The sequence below is a fragment of the Macrotis lagotis genome, chromosome 5, assembly GCF_037893015.1.
Source record: "Macrotis lagotis isolate mMagLag1 chromosome 5, bilby.v1.9.chrom.fasta, whole genome shotgun sequence".
Taxonomy (NCBI): domain Eukaryota; kingdom Metazoa; phylum Chordata; class Mammalia; order Peramelemorphia; family Peramelidae; genus Macrotis; species Macrotis lagotis.
This window is the reverse complement of record NC_133662.1, coordinates 147,148,342-147,167,023: the sequence shown is the minus strand read 5'-3', so window position 1 is coordinate 147,167,023 and position 18,682 is coordinate 147,148,342. Positions and strand designations below refer to the sequence as shown.

General features: G+C 35.1%; 1 protein-coding gene across 2 annotated transcripts in view; it reads left to right on the top strand.

The window, feature by feature from the left end:
• Positions 1-18,682, top strand: part of MAP3K5 (mitogen-activated protein kinase kinase kinase 5) — a 280,602-nt gene that overhangs the window by 200,234 nt on the left and 61,686 nt on the right. For both annotated transcript variants that reach the window (XM_074187670.1, XM_074187671.1), the window contains 3 exons: positions 8,233-8,366; positions 13,114-13,241; positions 17,148-17,284. In XM_074187670.1, the coding sequence (XP_074043771.1) occupies positions 8,233-8,366; positions 13,114-13,241; positions 17,148-17,284 (399 nt within the window). The remainder of the gene's footprint in view (positions 1-8,232; positions 8,367-13,113; positions 13,242-17,147; positions 17,285-18,682) is intronic.

Below are 18,682 nucleotides of genomic sequence, written 5' to 3'. Positions count from 1 at the left end.
GTAAAGCACTTAAAGTAGTGTCTGGCACATCATTGACACTTTATATGCAGACTTTAGTAGATTATTAATGATGATTTATGAGTAAGAAAAAGCATGACCAGAAAATGAAGCAAGATATACCTAATACATATGACAGATAACTAATGAACAACCTAAGTATCATATTGATTCCTAGAGAATAGAGGAAGGAAAAACAGTCCTTTTTTTCTTCTTCCATAAGGTTATAATTTCTATTTGTTTTCTGTCTTCTTAAACTTATCCTATTCCAATAGAAGATAATCATCCAGAGGGCAGCAACTTAATAAATGTATATTGAATTGAGTTGAACCTCAGACTTGCAGACTATCAGGTCGTTATTTTTTTTTCCGTCATTTTCAAAATGGATTGGTGACCTCATTGGGATTTAAGTAAGGCAAAATAGTACAAAGTATGCAACCTCCTGAGTCATTGAAGTCTGGTGCTAGGAGAAAAGTTAAGATGACTATTATTCAGCTATGTAGGATTCATGGGGAAACCATGAAGAAGAAATCCATGATGAAAAGGGGTAGAAGAGAGGAATGGGATTTGCACTCTGTGAGACTGTGTATCTGTCCAAATATTGCTTGCCTTAATTCTAGTAACCACCATTTTTATAATTTAGCTCTCTAGAATTTTTAAAATTATCCTGAGTTTATATTGACATTATGAGAGATGGCATAAAATAGTGGATAAAAAGCCATCCTCAAAATGAAAAAGGTAAAGATTCAAATACTGATTCTTGATACATCCTGGCTGTGGGAACCAGAAGAATTAACTTCCCTAGATAATTCTCCTAAGTCTGTAACACAGAGGAGCCAACCTTTATTGGTGGAAATCATTTGGAAATTGTTCCATATATCAGTGAAATCCTAGATCCTGTCTTGATCCCCTTTTTTGGCAGACTAAACAGTCTTTATTTTCACTATCATATATTTTAAAGTGGAAATGGCACTTAAGACTGTGAATACTTCATCCAAAACAGTACTTCCAACCTATCACACTTCACGTGATAAACGTAATTAACTTAAGAATATTCTTTGCACAGTTTTTCTTGAAAATCACAGGATAAAAAAACCTATGATAACAAAATTCTTTTGAAGATGGTATAAGTTCCAGGGCTTTTGGCATTGATGTCTGTAGCCTTTTAGGAGCTTTAAGGACAAATAAAAGATTTGAATTGAATAGTTGGTCAGGAAGTATGTCTTCGGTTTTCATTTGATCACCTAGGATATGGTCAACCGTCAGCAAAGATTAACTAAAGTAGCTCTATAAAATATATGTTTTGAAGCTTGTTTGCAACTTGTAAAACATTTATATTGGAAAGCACAGGTTAAAGTCTATATTTCTTCTTGCTTTTAATTTTTAGGCTTCTTTGAAGCAGTAAAGCATATAGTTTTATAGATAAGAATTGGTACAGAGTGAACCAGGGCATTTCTAATATAACTCAATGTCCTCTTGTCTAAAAGAATTGTTCCCATTTATTTAGCACTATAAGGATTACAAGGCACTTTTCAAATATTATCTCATATGATCTTCACAGCAAGCCTGGGAGGGATTAGGTGCTGTTTTTCATTTTATAGATGAAGAAACTGAGACAGGATTAGTGACTTCCCCAGGGTCTCACAGTGTCTGAGATGAGCTTGACATCAGGTCATTATGACTGCAAATCTAACAACGTTTTCCTAATTTTAAAAATTTCCCTTTTAACCATACTACATAAGAAAACACAGACCAAAAGAAAAAAGAAAATGACAGCAAATATACTTAATTTGTATTCAGAATTTATAAGTTCTCTCCCTTTGAAGGTGGATAGCATTTTCTATCGTATCTCCTTTGGAATCTTCTAGAATAGAGTGGTTAATTCTTTCACAGCTGATCATCCTTACATTGTTGCTATTACAATATATAGTATTCTTCTTGTTCTACTTATTTTTCTTTGCATCAGTTCTTGTAAAGTGTTCCCAGGCTTTTCTGAAAGCACTCTGGTCATCATTTTTTTTTTGCAAGGCAATGTGGCTAAGTGACTTGCCCAAGATGAAACAGCTAGGTAATTATTATTAAGTGTCTGAGGTCAGATTTGAACTCAGGTCCTCTTGACTCCAGAGCTAAGGCTCTATCCACTGTGCCGCCTAGCTGCCCCTCTGCTCATCATTTCCTATAGCACAGTAGTATTCCATCCCAATCGAAAATACCACAACTTGTTCAGTCATTCCCCAGTCGAAAGACATTCTCTCAATTTCCAGTTCTTTTCCACCAAAAAACTGTTATCATTATTGTTGTACAGAGAGTTTCTTTTCCCTTTTCTTTGATGTCTTTGGGATACAGACCTAGAATAGGGTATTTCTGGGCCCGAGTATACACACAGTTTTTATATCCCTTTTGAGCATCTACCCAAATGGTTTTCCAGAATGGGTGGGGAAGTGCTACTTAGTTGCCTTTTAAATTCATTTCAATTTTCAAGAAAATTGTCACCTACTATATATAAAACTCTATGCTAGGATACAATCCAACCCCCCCCCCCCAAAAAAAGTTTCCTTCCTTCAAGAGGCATAGACTTCTTGTGGATTAGTGATATATTTTTTAACCCAGGAATTTAACATTTAACCTGAGCATGACCTAAGAAATCTGCTTATTAATATATACTCAGTTCATTCAAATCCCTGATAAAAGAGGATGATGTTTTGACTCTAAAACTGGGTTTGATCAGTATGGTTTCATTATTCAAATGATATAGTTCTTAGTATGGGTATTAGTCAAAGCTTCTGTTCCCTAGTAGTTTTAATTTTTATTAAATTTTGTGTCTTTGCTTTTCTACTTGTGAGTGAAGTGAAAACAGCAAATCTGGAAAACAATTTGAGACCTAAGTGATTATCACTACCATTTCTTCCTAAGGCCTGAGCAGGTGTATCTATTATAGCTTAAGGCTTCTTTTCTGACTTTTCAGGAGATTCTTTAAGATGTTATAGGAATAGAACTAGCTCCAAGAATGGGAACTGTTCCAACTGTCTAGTCTTCTAAATGAATGTTTTTAGATGAAGCTATGTTTCCACTTGATGGATCCTTATCAGAGCAGGCAGTGAAGACTTTTTCTACCAAGGAAGAATTATGCATTCTTATCAGACATGTGCCTCAGTTGGAAACACATGTTTCCATATTCACAGTTGTGTGTATATGCACATGTCCTAAAAAATGGAAAGCAAAAACTGAACAACTCACAGACATGTTGTTCTTTAGAGCAGATAATTTCTCTATAATTTATTTTTCACAAACACCCTATTCTCCTAGCAACAACTCTCCCTTGTGTCCCATTTCTATAAATGCCCTTTAAAACATCTGTTTCATACCTAAAACTGAAAATTGCATCTAAGCTTTGTAAACACTTTGCACATCATTCTGTCCCACTACCACACAGTAGACTAATCATAACCCTTTTAAACCTTCTCTTCAGAGAGGACCCAGTTTTTTTCTATCTCTGCTTTGAGGAATATTGTGAGGGTGTCCTTTTATTTTATTACTCAGTGGAAAATAAGAGATAATTTGACTTTGAAACTGCATAAATGAATAAATAAATAGATTAAAAAGCACTTATTAAGCCATTGCTTTTTGTCTGGACATAGTAGAATTGGGATTTGCCTGATCTTGTTTTAGCAAATGTCATCAGGGGTTCTGCATGAGTCAACATGGTCTTCAGTGGAAATCCTTTACATTTTTGTCACCATCTTTCCCTTATCTCCTTTCCCCCAGCTATCCTACTCTTCCTTCCTCCAGATTTCTTAGTGTCTTCTCTGTGAAATATTTTAGAGTACATTTAAAGCAATAATGTAAATTTCCCACTGCCACTTGAACGTAAAACCACCATTTGTTGTTATGGAGCATTTGATAGGCCTTGCTAGTCCCATATGCCATTATTTAAATGGGATCAGATGGGCTCCTCTTGAGCTCTGTGATAACTGGTGATCTTCATTTCTTCTCTCTTCTTCTCTACTCCTGTCAGGCACAAGTTTTGTCTTGATGAATTTTTGCCTTATATGGACACAAAGGGTTGGTAATTTTTCTCATTTCTGTGCCTAAAACAACTACTTTTTCTTTTGCCAATTCTTTTTCTATGGAAAGAAAAGAAGTTTCTTCCTGTCTTCTCATTGCATCTTGAAGGCAGACAGCAACTCGTGGTCTAAGTCTCTCCCTGGGTATGACCAACAAGAAAGGTTGTTATTTCTCTTTGCCATGTAGGAAGGAGATAATCTCTTCCCTTTTTTATATATTGCTTCCCCTCCTACTGAGCATGCATTTGGTTGGAAGCCAGCTTTAGTAGCTAACAGAAGGTCTGTTGGGCAGGTTTGTGCACAGCCTTCTGCCAACCTGCACATTTCTAAGCAGAATTTGCTGCTCAGGGTAGAGGACAAGAAGGAAGTCATTTTTCCCATTTGCTACTAAGATTTGTGAGTTTTCTTTCTTTCTTTTCTTTTTTTTTTTAAGCAATTTGTATTAATGGCTAAAGGCCCGGCCTTCTTGCCAAGACCTGGCTTCAAGCTTTTAAGGCAACTGGGTAGTGGTATGCCTAGAATACTGTTCACAAAGACCTCCAAAAAAGACCTTCAAAATCCAGCCTCAGACATTTACCATCTGGGTGACCCTGGGAAAGTCACTTCATCCCAGGTTACCTTACTTCTTCATTTATAAAATTACCTTCCTAAGTTGTTGTAAGGATCAAATGGAATTAATTAATAATTATAAAGGGCACTTAGCACTTGATTATATAAATGTTAATTATTATTGTTGTTATTGTTATATTTGTAAAACATTTTACAAACCTTCCAAGTCCTATAGAAATTCTTGTTATTCTACCTGAGACCATCTTTAAGTGGTTCATGTTCATATCAAAGGCTTCCTTACACCAATGAAATCATAAGCCCAAGCAAAACAAAAGAACAGTAACTTATTTCAAAAGTGCTGCCCTTTTGTTAATCTGGCTTACTTGTTTTTTGGGGGATTTTTTTGGTCAATAAGGAATACAAACTTCTCTTGACCCAAGCATGGGGCAGTCAGTGAAAGGAATATTGACTCCCAAGGAGCAAGGTCTAAATCTTGGCTCTGACCCTTTCCTGGTTCCATATCCTTGTCTAATTTCCAACACCACTACTACTACAACTTCTATTACTGCTACTACTATTGCCACTACTACCACCACCACCAATCACAACACTAATAACACTACAACTCCTACTATTACTACCAACACTATTAATAATACTAGCAGTATCGGTACTACTACTACTACCACTGCCACTATTCATAGTGATGATGTTTGTCCTTCATTCTCGAAGAAGACAGCAATATCACAGAGGTGATGGCATGATATGCCAATGAATTGGATTTGAGCTTAAATGTCAAATGTCTGAGACCAGATTTGAACTCCTCAGGTTCTTCTGACTCCAGAGATGGTGCTCTTTCCTAGCTGGGCCACCTAGCTGCCCTACTTCTAATAATAATATATAATTGATATATATCAATTAAATATATAACAATTACTCCTAGTAATAATAAAAATAATATATAACATTTATAGAGTACCTATATTGAGAAGGCAAATAAACAAATGGATTCCTTTCCCTCTTTCGACTTTCTGTTGCAATATGTAATCCCAGACAGACTTGGTACCCACATTATTTGCTAACCTACGACTATACAAACAAAATTTGTTCCATGTTCCATCTCTTATTGCTTCTTTCACTGCCTGCTTTTTATCCTCACTTCTCATTTGTCTGTTTGTTCACTCATATGCCTTTTGCCATGTTTTTGTTGTTGTTATTCTACAGTTTCCCTCTACCCTTTTCAGCCAGGACAACTTTTTTATTCTCCTTTTACTCCCTCTTACAATAAAGATTTTTTGGGGAATAATATGAAAAGATAGAAGCTAGCAAAAGCAAGAGTCTGGTATCTGTGGTGATTGATAGATTTATTTCTACCTAGCTTATGAAAAATTCTTTATTAATTATTCTTCTCCATTTTATTCAGATTGAGTAAGTTTCTGTCCCTTATAAAATTATACTTTTGTTATTTTGAGTTCCTAAGGACCACTAAATTGCAGTCCATTGTTCAGAGTTTGTATATTCTTCAGTTACTCCCTATGTACTTTTATGTGGTGGGTTAGGTATAAGGAAGGGGACATACTCTAAGCTATAATGGTAAACTGAGGTGGCTCCTTTTTTGGATACCTTTATTTTTTGTATTGAATTCATTTCCAAATACGGTTGTCTGCCTTTCCAACTCCATTCAGTGAACCTTTCCATACACACATATTTGCCTACACAGCTAAACACCTATACACATGCAGTACCTATAAATGTGCAAATTGCATGTGTATAGAGAGAAAAATATGTGCATATATATTTGTTCATATAGGAATATTCATTGGATGGCTTGTGAAAAGAAAACAAGCATATTGAAAAATGAATGTCATATGAGAAAAGGAGTGTGTGTGTGTACATTTAAAAGTACAATGAGCCCCGGTTGTCAAAGGAAGGCCTCCTGTATTACATATCATCACTTTTCCAAAAGGAAACTTACCAAATCATCCAAGTAAGTTGGCAGCAGACCAAGCTACCTTATTGCTTTGAAACATAGGAGACAAGGACTCTCCATTCTACTTTTCTAGAAACAGACTCTTCCCACACCTCATGTGTAGGCAGAATTTATGCTTCATAATGATAATAGAGGCAATTTCCCATAGATACATTAGGAGACTACAAAGCTTTGCTAAATGTTATAAAGTCTTTGGCTCAGAAAAATGACAAATTTAAGAGTCTGAGAAGAATCAATCAATCAACTTTCATCAGGCTCTGACTATGTGTCCAACACTATTAAACTTCCAGAAATCTGAAAAAGAGACAAAGTCAGTTCTTGTTCTCAAGAAGCTAACAATCTAATAACTGGTTTTTGTCTGTGTGTGCATATGTCTGCATATGTGATCATCTTGATAGAATGTGTTTATTTATTGGTTGATTGATTATTCTGAGGAAATTGTTAGGCTTCTGACTTCTCCAACATGCCATTTTCATTGTCATTGTTTGATGTTTCTAGGAAGACCTGTAATTTCCTTAGCTAACCTAGATAGTTATATACTCTCTCCCAGCAAATTCATTGCTTTTAAATTAAACTACCAAAAAAGGAGTCCCCTTGACTATTCTACTCCTGGGTCTTAACTCTGTTCTGTTCTCCATATCTTCCTTAAGAAAAGCATATTTGTTTCTTTTATACAATATACCATAGTCCTGAACCAGAGAGAGGATCATATTGTCCAACTTTGTTCCCTTTTAAATGGTTTCATCTTACTCGAGTTGTATTTTCTAATACATTTGCCCAAGAGATTATACCTTAATTTCTAGATCATACAAATTGTTTTCAAGTAATTTCTTTTATATATGGGAACCCAGAGGCAAATAGTCTAGAATCCCAAGTTGCCCTTAGGAGGAACAAGAGTCATCACATTCTATCCTAAGAGTAGCTAACTTCTCAAGACATTCCTAGAAATAAATGATCTGAATATAGTGCTCCCAACTGCCATGCTAATCCTAATCAGGTGGAATTATACATTATATGTTCGAGTAAGTAGAGTGGCAAATTGTATTTTTTATTTTCTTTGTTGATAAGTTTCCATTTGAGAACATTTTCTAATTTTTTCTTTTTCAAATCTATTTTTCAGAATTCTCTATTCATGCAAAACTTTTCTGTGGAGGTTTTTAAGTACAGATTAGCCTGACAGAAAATCAGTTACTTAGAGTCCCCAAAGTTCAGATTTAGGAAGAGAATTCATAATAACAGAGAATTTGTAAAAGGAAATTCAAAGTGAGCCTCTGGGGTGGAAATCAGTTACAATAGGCTTTTAAATTTCTGAATGGATTGAATTGTCTTTTGTCAGGAAACACAATGTAGTTCTCTAATTCTCATTTTTCTCCTCTATTAAAATATCCCTGTTTTTTGAGAGCATATATATGTGTGTATGTAAATGTATCTGTGTGTGTTTGTATTTGTGTGCCAATTGTTATTCCATTACTAGAATCCGCAGATTTTGTCTTGGAAGTGGTCTTGACAATCTCTCTTTGACCTGTTTCTCTTGCTAATACTATTTTGCAATGCACGTTTGAAAGTTCATTTAAAAGTGATGTTGAAATATTTAATAATACTACACTAAATCTTCTCTTTTTCTCTTTTTAGTATGACTATGAATATGATGAAAATGGTGACAGAGTCATTTTAGGGAAGGGCACTTATGGTATAGTTTATGCTGGACGTGACCTGAGCAATCAAGTCAGAATTGCTATTAAAGAAATCCCTGAACGAGATAGCAGGTAAATGTCATTATGGTTAATCAGCTCTGTTGTCTAAAGAATCTGAGACTTTTAATCAAGTTTTTAAAAAAAAAACTAGCTGGGCAGTATGATTAACAAAGGTTTTTCTGAAAATTCTGCTGTTTGAATTGACTGCCTTGGATGTACTGTCTTTACACAAATATAACCCACCAATTTTTACCCCTTCCTTAAACTGTCTTATATATCCTGTGTGTGAGAGAGAGAGAGAGAGAGAGAGAGAGTGTGTGTGTGTGTGTGTGTGTGTGTGTGTGTGTGTGTGTGTGTGTGATACAGGTATGCATATTTTGAAGAAATTGAGAAGATTATGAAACTGAAAATAACAGACACGGGGTGGGTAGGTGACTCAGTGGATAAGAGCACCGGCCCTGGAGTCAGGAGTACCTGAGTTCAAATCTGGCCTCAGACACTTAATAATTACCTAGCTGTGTGGCCTTGGGGCAAGCCACTTAACCCCATTGCCTTGAAAAAAACCTAAAAAAAAAAAAAGAAAGTAACAGACAATAAAAATCAACATACCTTCATTACTTGAGTTGAAAGAAATGTAAAAATTCTTTTACATTAAATATACTTTATATATAGCAATTTTGTAAAATTATCTCTATTTAGCTAGGTGCCACAACTGACAAAATATTGGGCCTGCAGTAAAGAAGACTCATCTACTGGAGTTCAAATCTGACTTCAGACACTTGCTAGCCCTGTCACTTAGCCCTCTATGCCTCAGTTTCTTAATCTGTCAAATGAACTGGAGAAGGAGATAACAAACCATTCCAGTATCTTTGCCAAGAAAATTCCAAATGGGGTCATGAAGAGTCATAAAAAACTGAAATGACTGAACAACAATGATATTTTTCTATATAAATAAATTTCATTTTAGAAGTAAAGCCTCAGGGGCAGCTAGGTGGCGCAGTGGAGTGGATAGAGCATTGGCCCTGGAGTCAGGAGTACCTGAGTTCAAATCCGGCCTCAGACACTTAATAATTACCTAGCTGTGTGGCCTTGGGCATGCCACTTAACCCCATTGCCTTGCAAAAACCTGGGGGGAAAAAAGTAAAGCCTCTATTTGGGTCAGTATGATATTGCCATATTGTGATTATTTATACTATTTTTATTTTTTATGGTGATGTTTCACATTTTCTGTTTTCTTTAAATATGAAATAATGTGTTTATTTTTGGCAAAGTAAAAAAGTATTATTATGTGTGAGTGATGCAATTCTTAATTGAATAAGAAGTGATTATTGTAGTGCAGTAGATAAAACACTGGCTCTGGAGTTAGAGGACCTGAATTCAAATCCAGGCTTAGATTTGTTTCTTGCTAGTTATGTGACTTTGGGCAAGTCACTTAACCCCATTGCCTCACCAAAAAAAAAGTGATTGCTTAGAGAAACAATAATTTAGAATAGTTATAGAAAGTTGCCCTAGAGTCAGGAAGACCAAGGTTAAAGTTCTTTTTCTGACACAGACTGACTAGGTGGACTGACCACAGTGCCCCAGGCAATTCTCTCTGAGTTCCCTTTACAATAGAAATAATAAGTCTAGAACAAAGATGTCTAAAAATTTGTCATCACATTTGTATATATATATTTAGGGAAGAGGGAAAATGTGTGCTAAATTCTTGAAACACAATATCACTACATTTCCCATGACATTGGCTAATAACTAGAAGGTAATACTTAAAGAAATCAGCACTGCCCAAACTTTGCAATTATGTAGAAAGAAATGCTTCCTAAATCAACAGTGCTACCCAAGAATGTGCTACTGCTTAGTTAAAATAAACAGAGAATGTCAACAAAATCATAATTTAACCCTATCTTAAATAGTATTCTTCCTAGTAGAATATGCTAGAAAGGAATTGTTTGCAACACTTCACTATTAAAACTAAGAGCAAGAAGAATTAATTGGTGCAGGAAATTTCTTACACTTTCTTACGTTTTCTGTATTATACTAAGAGAATATATTATATTATACTATACTATACCATATCATGCCATACTATACCATACTATGCATGCTATATCATAGTTTCTGGGAGAGTATAGAGAAACTTACTATCATATTACCATGTTATATAGTTCAGAAATATATTTATTTATGTGCTATAAAGAGGTTTCATATGTTTAAAAAGAGTTATACTTTTTAATCCATTTATTTGTTTTTCCAACTACATGTAAAAAATAGTTTAAAAAAATTTTTTTGGTAAGGTTTTGAGTTCCACATTTTTCTCCCTCCCCAAGACAAGAGAAATCTAATATAGGTTATACATGAATAACTATATTAAACATATTTACATGTTAATCATGTTGTGAAACAAAAATTAGAACAAAAAGAAAAAAATCATGAGAGGAAAAAAGAAAATAAATTTTAAAAATTAAAAATAATATGCTTTGGTCAACATTCAGACTTCATAGTTCCATCAAAGAGAGTTATAATTACTAAGAAATATAATGCTTTGGCTTTGCATAGGTAGTCAAAAGATATTATCTTTTCAAAAATGATTGAGGGAAAATAGATACAATAGATACCATCTGAGTTCTCTTCCTATATTAAAGAGACCTTGACAACTATTGTTCTCTAGCCTCCATTGTATAAACATAGATGAACCATAACCACAATTTCATAGCTGGTCGGCTTCCCTGGAATACCCAATTCACTCCTTAAGTACTTTATTGGGCTTTGTTCTTAGGCAAGGTTATTTTGAGTTTTATCTTCAATAAAAACTAAAAAGGTACAGAATGTCCATTCAGTTAGCTTCTAATGCAGTGAATGGTTGACATTAAATTCACAACAAATAACCATTATTATTATAATTATATATAATGATTATACAACAAATAATTGTGTATTATTAATGATTAAACTGAATTCCAAAACCAAATGGAAATTACTATTCTGGATTACCTACAGTTTTGTTTTGAATGTATAATTGAGAGATGATTACATTCAGTGTTCTCATATCTCTGCTCACAGACTCTGATTTTGTCTTTTGTTCAGTAGCTAATGCATTGTAAAATCATAGAATGTTCAAACTGAAATAAAATCTGGAAATCTAAACCCATGATTTTCAGATGGAAAAATGTGGTAAAGAAAGAAGAAGCAATTTAGCTAAGGTCACACAAGAGTTGCAGGAATAAGATATAACTAAGTCAGATTTCTTAACTCACAAAGTTCTTTTGTCTGTGCTCTATTGCCTCTTTTAGGGGTGGGAAGGAGTTTAAGATCATTTGTCCATAATATTCTTTTGTTTACAAACATCCAATTTCTTTGCCTTAAATGACTAAAAAAAATCTGTGTCCACAAGATCATAAAATTAAATATCCATCACTTTGATGCCCAACATCTGATCAGACAGAATGAAGAGTGATGGTCTATTGGTTCTTATAAAGATAAATGATTAAAAGAGAGGATTCCTGGTTTGCAGAATGTTTTGAATATTTCTTAGAAATTTATGTAAGAACAGGACTCTTTTCTGGCTTTCAGGAATGTTTTTGTATGGTGAGTAGACACTGTCTTTTTATCATTTCTAGAACTTGGAATTTAATTAATATATTATGGGGCAGATGGGAGGTGCACTGAATAGAGCAGCAGCCTCAAAGTCAGGAGAACCTGAGTTCAAATTCATCCTCAGATACTTACTAGCAGTGTGAACCTGGACAAATCACTTAACCCAGTTTGCCTCAAAAAAAGAAAAGAACAGAATTAATTTGGGGACAACTAGGTGGTGCAGTGAATAGAGCACTGGCCCTGGAGTCAGGAGTATCTGAGTGCAAATGTGGCCTCAGACACTTAATTACCTGGCTATGAGACCTTGGGCAAGTCACTTAACCCCACTGCCTTGAAAAAAATCTAAAAAAAAAGATAATCACATCAGAAATGTCCTGTGTACTTGTTCCAACATTTGCTACATCTCCTACTCAGCTTCTTGGTTGTCACTGAGCTATCTTAAAAAGATATTAGGTGAATCAATAAAATAGCCCCAGTTAAGTGTCTCCATGGAGATAAGCACTGTCTAAATATAAATATAAAATAGCATTCTTGTTCAACATTTGTAGCATTCAATCTTAAATGTAGCATGGCAGTTGAGGGTCACTACTTCAGTTATTAGTGATTTATCAAGCTCTCACCGTCTACTGTCCTTGATGAATTATAGTGCCAGTCAGCATTTCCAGCTGCATATCACTAATTTAAATGATAATTCTGGAGAAATATAAAAAATTGTGCTGACACATGAAGAAGAGGTACCTAGGGGGTACAGTGGATAGAACCCCATGCTTCATTTGAACATATTGGGATTTAGTTCTTTGATTTATAGATTTAGTTAGCATTCAAAATTCATAGACTATGGGGGTGGCTAGGTGGCGCAGTGGATAGACAACTGGCCCTGGAGTTAGGAGTACCTGAGTTCAAATCTGGCCTTAGACACTTAATAATTACCTAGCTATGTGGCCTTGGGCAAGCGACTTAACCCCATTTGCCTTGCAAAAAAACCTAAAAAAAAAATTTTTTAAAAAGTCCATAGACTAGGTGGCCCAGTGAATAGAGTACTGGTCCTGGAGTCAGGAGGATCTAAGTTCAAATTCAGCATCAAACAATTGTTACGTAGCTGTGTAATTTTGGGCAAATCACTTAATCCTATTTTCTTGCAAAATCCCCCCCCCAAAAAAAATATCCATAGATTTCTCAGTAAATTCGTTTTGTTGAATTTATCTGTTTATCTGTTGATTACTTCCAGGTATTCCCAGCCTTTACATGAGGAAATAGCATTGCATAAACACCTGAAACACAAAAATATTGTCCAATATCTGGGCTCATTCAGTGAGAATGGCTTCATTAAAATTTTCATGGAACAAGTTCCAGGAGGTAAGAACTTTTTCCTCCTATCTTCATTTTATGTCCTTGAAGAAGAATAGTAATAAAAAGTTTTTAGAACTTTGAAGGGGAAAATAAACTGATTGATTGGGGAAAATAAACTGATTGATTAAATAGTGTAAAATAAGTTTGAACTTTTTAATTTGATAATTATTCTAAATATAATTGTCATCACAAATTAAGGAGGTTTTTCTTTAATTCCTGCAAGAAAAAAGTCTACTTTTCTTCTCTACCCTTTCCATTGGACTATCTTGAACCCCTATTTTAATTTTTTGAAAAAAGCCTGTTATTAATGTCATCAGAGATACTTTCATCTCAAATTATCACTTATTCTTTGGTGTTCACTCATTTCTGTTGTTAACCTTGATTTTAGAAACAATTGGGTCTTCTTTAGATGGATAGAATTTCATACAAAACAGCCCTTTGGAAAGCACATAGTAAATAAGAGTGCCAACAAATATGAAGAATCACCAAAACTTGGAATAATAGAGGAATATATTCTCCCATTCAGAGACAAATTTTACTGTGTGGGCATCTAGGTGGCATAGTGGATAAAGCACTGACCCTGGAGTCAAGGGGACCCAAGTTCAAATCTAGTCTGGGACACTTAATACTTAACTAGCTATGTGACCCGAGGCAAATCACTTAACCCCATGACCTTGCAAAAAAAAATGACACTGTGAAGATTGTATGAAGTTTATTTAGCCATCCTGAGAAGAAATGTAATCCCTAACTACCTTCTATAGTGCAGACTGTACTTCCTTCTGTGTCTCCCTGATATATTGGTCCAGGAGAAGTTAGCAGACAATGGCACCATAGAACTTCCCTCAACCCCTGTCATTCAGAAACCTCTCTTTTGAAATATTCTTCATTCATCAAAATCACTTGGTCCATATCTTTATTCCTATAATCTATTAGGCTACAGGTCAGTCTCTTTTCTGAAGGAACTAGGTACCTGGCTTATAATGCTCTTCTCCTGCTCTATTCCTGCCTTCTCGCTTAAGGTCTTCATTGTACATGTTGATGTGTCTTCACCTGGATTCATAGGTAATCATCTTCCTTAACTCCCATGCCCTTCATTTTCACCCCACTTAATTTACCAACAATGAAATTGGAGAGAGTAGGAGGGAGTATCTAGAAAGAAGAGAAGAAGGTCCAGGATAGTCTTGGAGGACACACCTATGTATGAAAGTTAGATGGATAATGGTCAAAAAAGAGCAGTCGAAGATAGGAAGATAACCAAAAGAAAGGCAATGGGGGGGGGGGAAGCTAGGTGGTGCAATGAATAGAGCACCAGCTCTGGAATCAGGAGGACCTGAGTTCAAATCCGGACTCAGGCACTTAATAATTGCCTAGCTGTGTGACCTTGGGCAAGTCACTTAACCCCATTGCCTTAAGTAAAAATAATTTTAAAAAATTTAAAAGGCAGTAGGGTAATCAAGAAAGGGGAGCATTCAGGAAGAGGAGATGGTCATCTAGATGACCCATTGGTATCTCAAAAATGCAACTTATCCTCCCTGCCCCAATTTCTTTCTTCCTCTAAATATCTACATTTCTGTTACAGTTATCATATTAGTTCATATTCATCACTCTTTTTACCCCTGTATATCTGTTGGTGGTGGTGGTAGTAGTGGTGGTGGTCAGTCATTTTTAGTTATATCCAGCTATATCTAGTTATATAATCCATTTGGGGTTTTCTTGGCAAAGATATTGGAGTAGTTTGCCATTTCCTTTTTCACTGTGTTCCCATTTTACAGATGAGGAACTGAGGCAAATGGGGGTTAAGTGATTTGCCCAGGTTTACATAATTAGTCAGTGTCTAAGACCAGACTTGAACTCCAGAAGATGAGTTGTCCTGTTCCCAGGTATGCCTGTCTGCATATTCACCAAGGCTTTGTTCTTTGAGCTTGCTCCTGTCCTCACTCTATACACACACACACACACACAAACACCTTTTAGTGATTTCATCAGTTAGTTATTAGTATTATTATTAATAATTTCATCAGATAACCAAGATAACCAAGTTCATACTTTCAATCTCACCATCATCTGTAACTATGTTAAATCCATGATCTTGTACACCAAATTTCCCCAATTTGATGATAAGCTATTGTCCGTTTAACTCTCCCTTTGCCTCACTCATTCCAAACCTATTCTTTGTTGTTATTATGATCCCCAATCCCTCCATTTCTCCCAGTTTTCTCAGACTCCTACTGTGGTCTCATCTCTTTAATCTTGACCCTATAATTAACGATTTTAATTATATCCCATTCTGTACCCTTGGATGCCTTTCCTCCTTGTTCTACTGCCACTTGTGCCAAGTCTCCCTACTCTGTCCCATTCCAGCTTCTTAGCTGTTGCATATCATAGAGGTTGACTGTATTCACCACAAAATGAAGTATCCCACATCAGCTGGGTTATCACTGCTGTACTTCCATCTTTAAATTTTTTCCTGTTTTGACCATCATATTCCTTACAATAAACCCTCTGAAGTCCTCTATACTTTTTCTCTCAAAAGATACCTCTGATTATTGTTTCACTAAAAGGATGAAATCCATCTTTCATGAATGCCTGCATCTCCACCCCCTCTTACCCTAAAATTAGTGAAGTAGAAAGAGCACTGGATTTAGAGTCAGAAAAACTGGAGTTCAAATTCTAGCTCAGACTCTAGATGACCTTGGTAATGTGACAGTCTTTCCCCTCCCGCCAAGAGTTTTATTTTCTTCAACTGTAAAATAAAGGGATTGGACTGGATGGCCCTCCATATTGTCTACATCTCTGCTCTATTCTTTTGTTTTAGTCTCTGAGGAAGAGGTGACCCTTCTTGCCAAGGCCATATTCTCTATGTGTACACTTGATCCCATTGTTCCCCATATTCTTTGGGAGCTTGACTTTTTTTCAGAATAATTCCTTTCACTTTTACCTTGTCAAGATTTATTAATTACTTTCTCACTGCCTACAAGTATCCTTAGATCTTCCCTAACCTTAAAAACATTCAGATAACTGTCATTCTTTCATATATGCCTCTCTCTCTCTCTTGAACAGTCTCACATCATCAACATTTCCAACTGGGTATTCCTATTGACTTCTCAACCATTATATATCCAAAATAATTCTCTTTCTCCACCAAGCTACTGCCTTTCTAACTTTCCTGTATTTGTGAGAGCACCACCTTCCTTATAAACAACCAGATTTGCAACCTCAGAATCATATTGGTCTCTTGACTCTCTCTTGCTTCCCATATCCAATCCATGGCCAAATCATAATTTTCTTTTTAAAATATCTCTTGCATATATCCCCTTGTCTCCATTTGCATTATGCAATCATCCAAGTCCAAGTCTTCACCATATCTTTTCTGTATTAATTGCATTCAACTTTTTATTAGTCTCCCTGTCTTAACTCTCTCCCAGCTCCAATTTGGCCTCTATGTGACTATGAAATTAATATTCCTAAAGTTGAGATCTGAAAATACCACAGCCCTCCTCATCACTGTCTCCCACTTTTCCTCTACTCCCCCAATCAAGACTTAGATAACAATGATACTTAGTTCTGTGGAATATTTGGTGACTATGAAATCAGACAAATCATGGTTAAAATTCCACCTTTGATAATTGCTATCTGTGTAATAGCCAGGCTTCAGTTTTTTCATGTCTAAAAATGAAGAAATTGGTTTAGTTCTTTGAGGTGCCTTCCAGCTTTAGAATCATGGTCCTAGTAAAAGATGAGTTACATGAGAGCAAGGATTATGTCTTTTTTAAATTTGTAGCAGAAATTACAATGATAATATCCACAATAGACAATTTACCATCTTTTGACCTGAATGATATTCCTATTGAACTTGGAAGGAAACTTATTAAATATTTTTTTCATGAACTTTTCCTCCCATTCATGCTCCAGGAAGCCTTTCTGCTCTTCTTCGGTCAAAATGGGGTCCCTTAAAAGATAATGAACAAACTATTGGCTTTTATACAAAACAAATTCTTGAAGGATTAAAATATCTCCATGACAATCAGATTGTTCATCGAGATATAAAGGTAAGATTTTTCTGTTTTATTTCCCACAACTGTTTGGATAATTCTTTGTGATCTTTTTTGTGGTCAACCTTAAAGTATGAAGTTAAAGAATAAAACTTATAATAATTTATATTTGTTTTATATTATATATAGAATATATAATAGTATTGCCATTTATATTGTAAATAAACATACATATAATATAACAAAAGATATAATATCTTCAGTGTCTGTAGTTTCAAGAATGCTACATTATAACAACTGAAGTACTTGGTCTTCAGGAGTTTCCAGGTCCAAACGTTTAGTCACACTGTAGCAAACTTGGAGATATCTCCCTGAACTTCACTTGATTAGTCCTTGAATGTCCCAAATGCAGTCTTATTGTCAAGCATTTGCTACTGGGTTTGAAGTACTATAATTTATGTTTCAGTGACATAGACTTTGAGAAACCAGGGCCATCTGCCCATCACACCACAGGGAGACATTAAGAGAGAACTTTAGTGAATGGCTGTCTTTTTTTCTTATCTAACCATTTATTTTTGTGAGTATTTATTTAGACATTAAGAGAGAACTTTAGTGAATGGCTGTCTTTTTTTCTTATCTAACCATTTATTTTTGTGAGTATTTATTATCTCTCCCTCTCACTGCATCCCCTGTGAACAGTTTTTTAAATCCTCACAACAAATAGATATTGTCCACGAAAACAAATCCCTGTATTGCCCACATCCAAAAGTCTCTGACTCATTCTGCATTTTAAGTCCATCACTTCTCTGGCAGAAGATAAATGAGCAGTCTATTTCATCTTTATTTCTCTGGATTGGGGGTTTATCATTGCATTGCTAAGATTGCATTGATCAGAGATCTTAAAACTATAAAGGATTGTCTTTGAATTCAGATTAACAGAAAAGAAAACCCTTTTCTCTCTCAGATGGTAGCCAGAGATAGAAAAGAAATTAAACAATATACAAGGATAAAATAGCAGAAGTAATCCTGCTTATTTATATGTGTGTGTGTAAAACCATATATATGTATGTAAAAATATATATGTATGTGTATATACATATATATAATCAGATTTATTAACTATCAGATCTAATATTTGGTAACAACACCTGCATATTTGTACCAATTTAAGGTCTACATAGCCTTTTACATACATTGTATCATTTGGTTCTCATAATAATCCTACCAAGTAGGTACTATAAGTATTCTTATCTCAGGCATGGAGAGGTTAAAAGTTATATTTTCATAATCAATGAGCTTGTATGTGTTGGAGACAAGATTTTGTCCTATATCTTCCTAACTACAAATCTAGTATTCTACCCATTACTCTTTCACCTCTTAACATTTTTAAAAAGTGCAAGTATCTGACTACTTCTGTATTATCAACCCAAGGCCCCATTTTTTACAGCACTTACT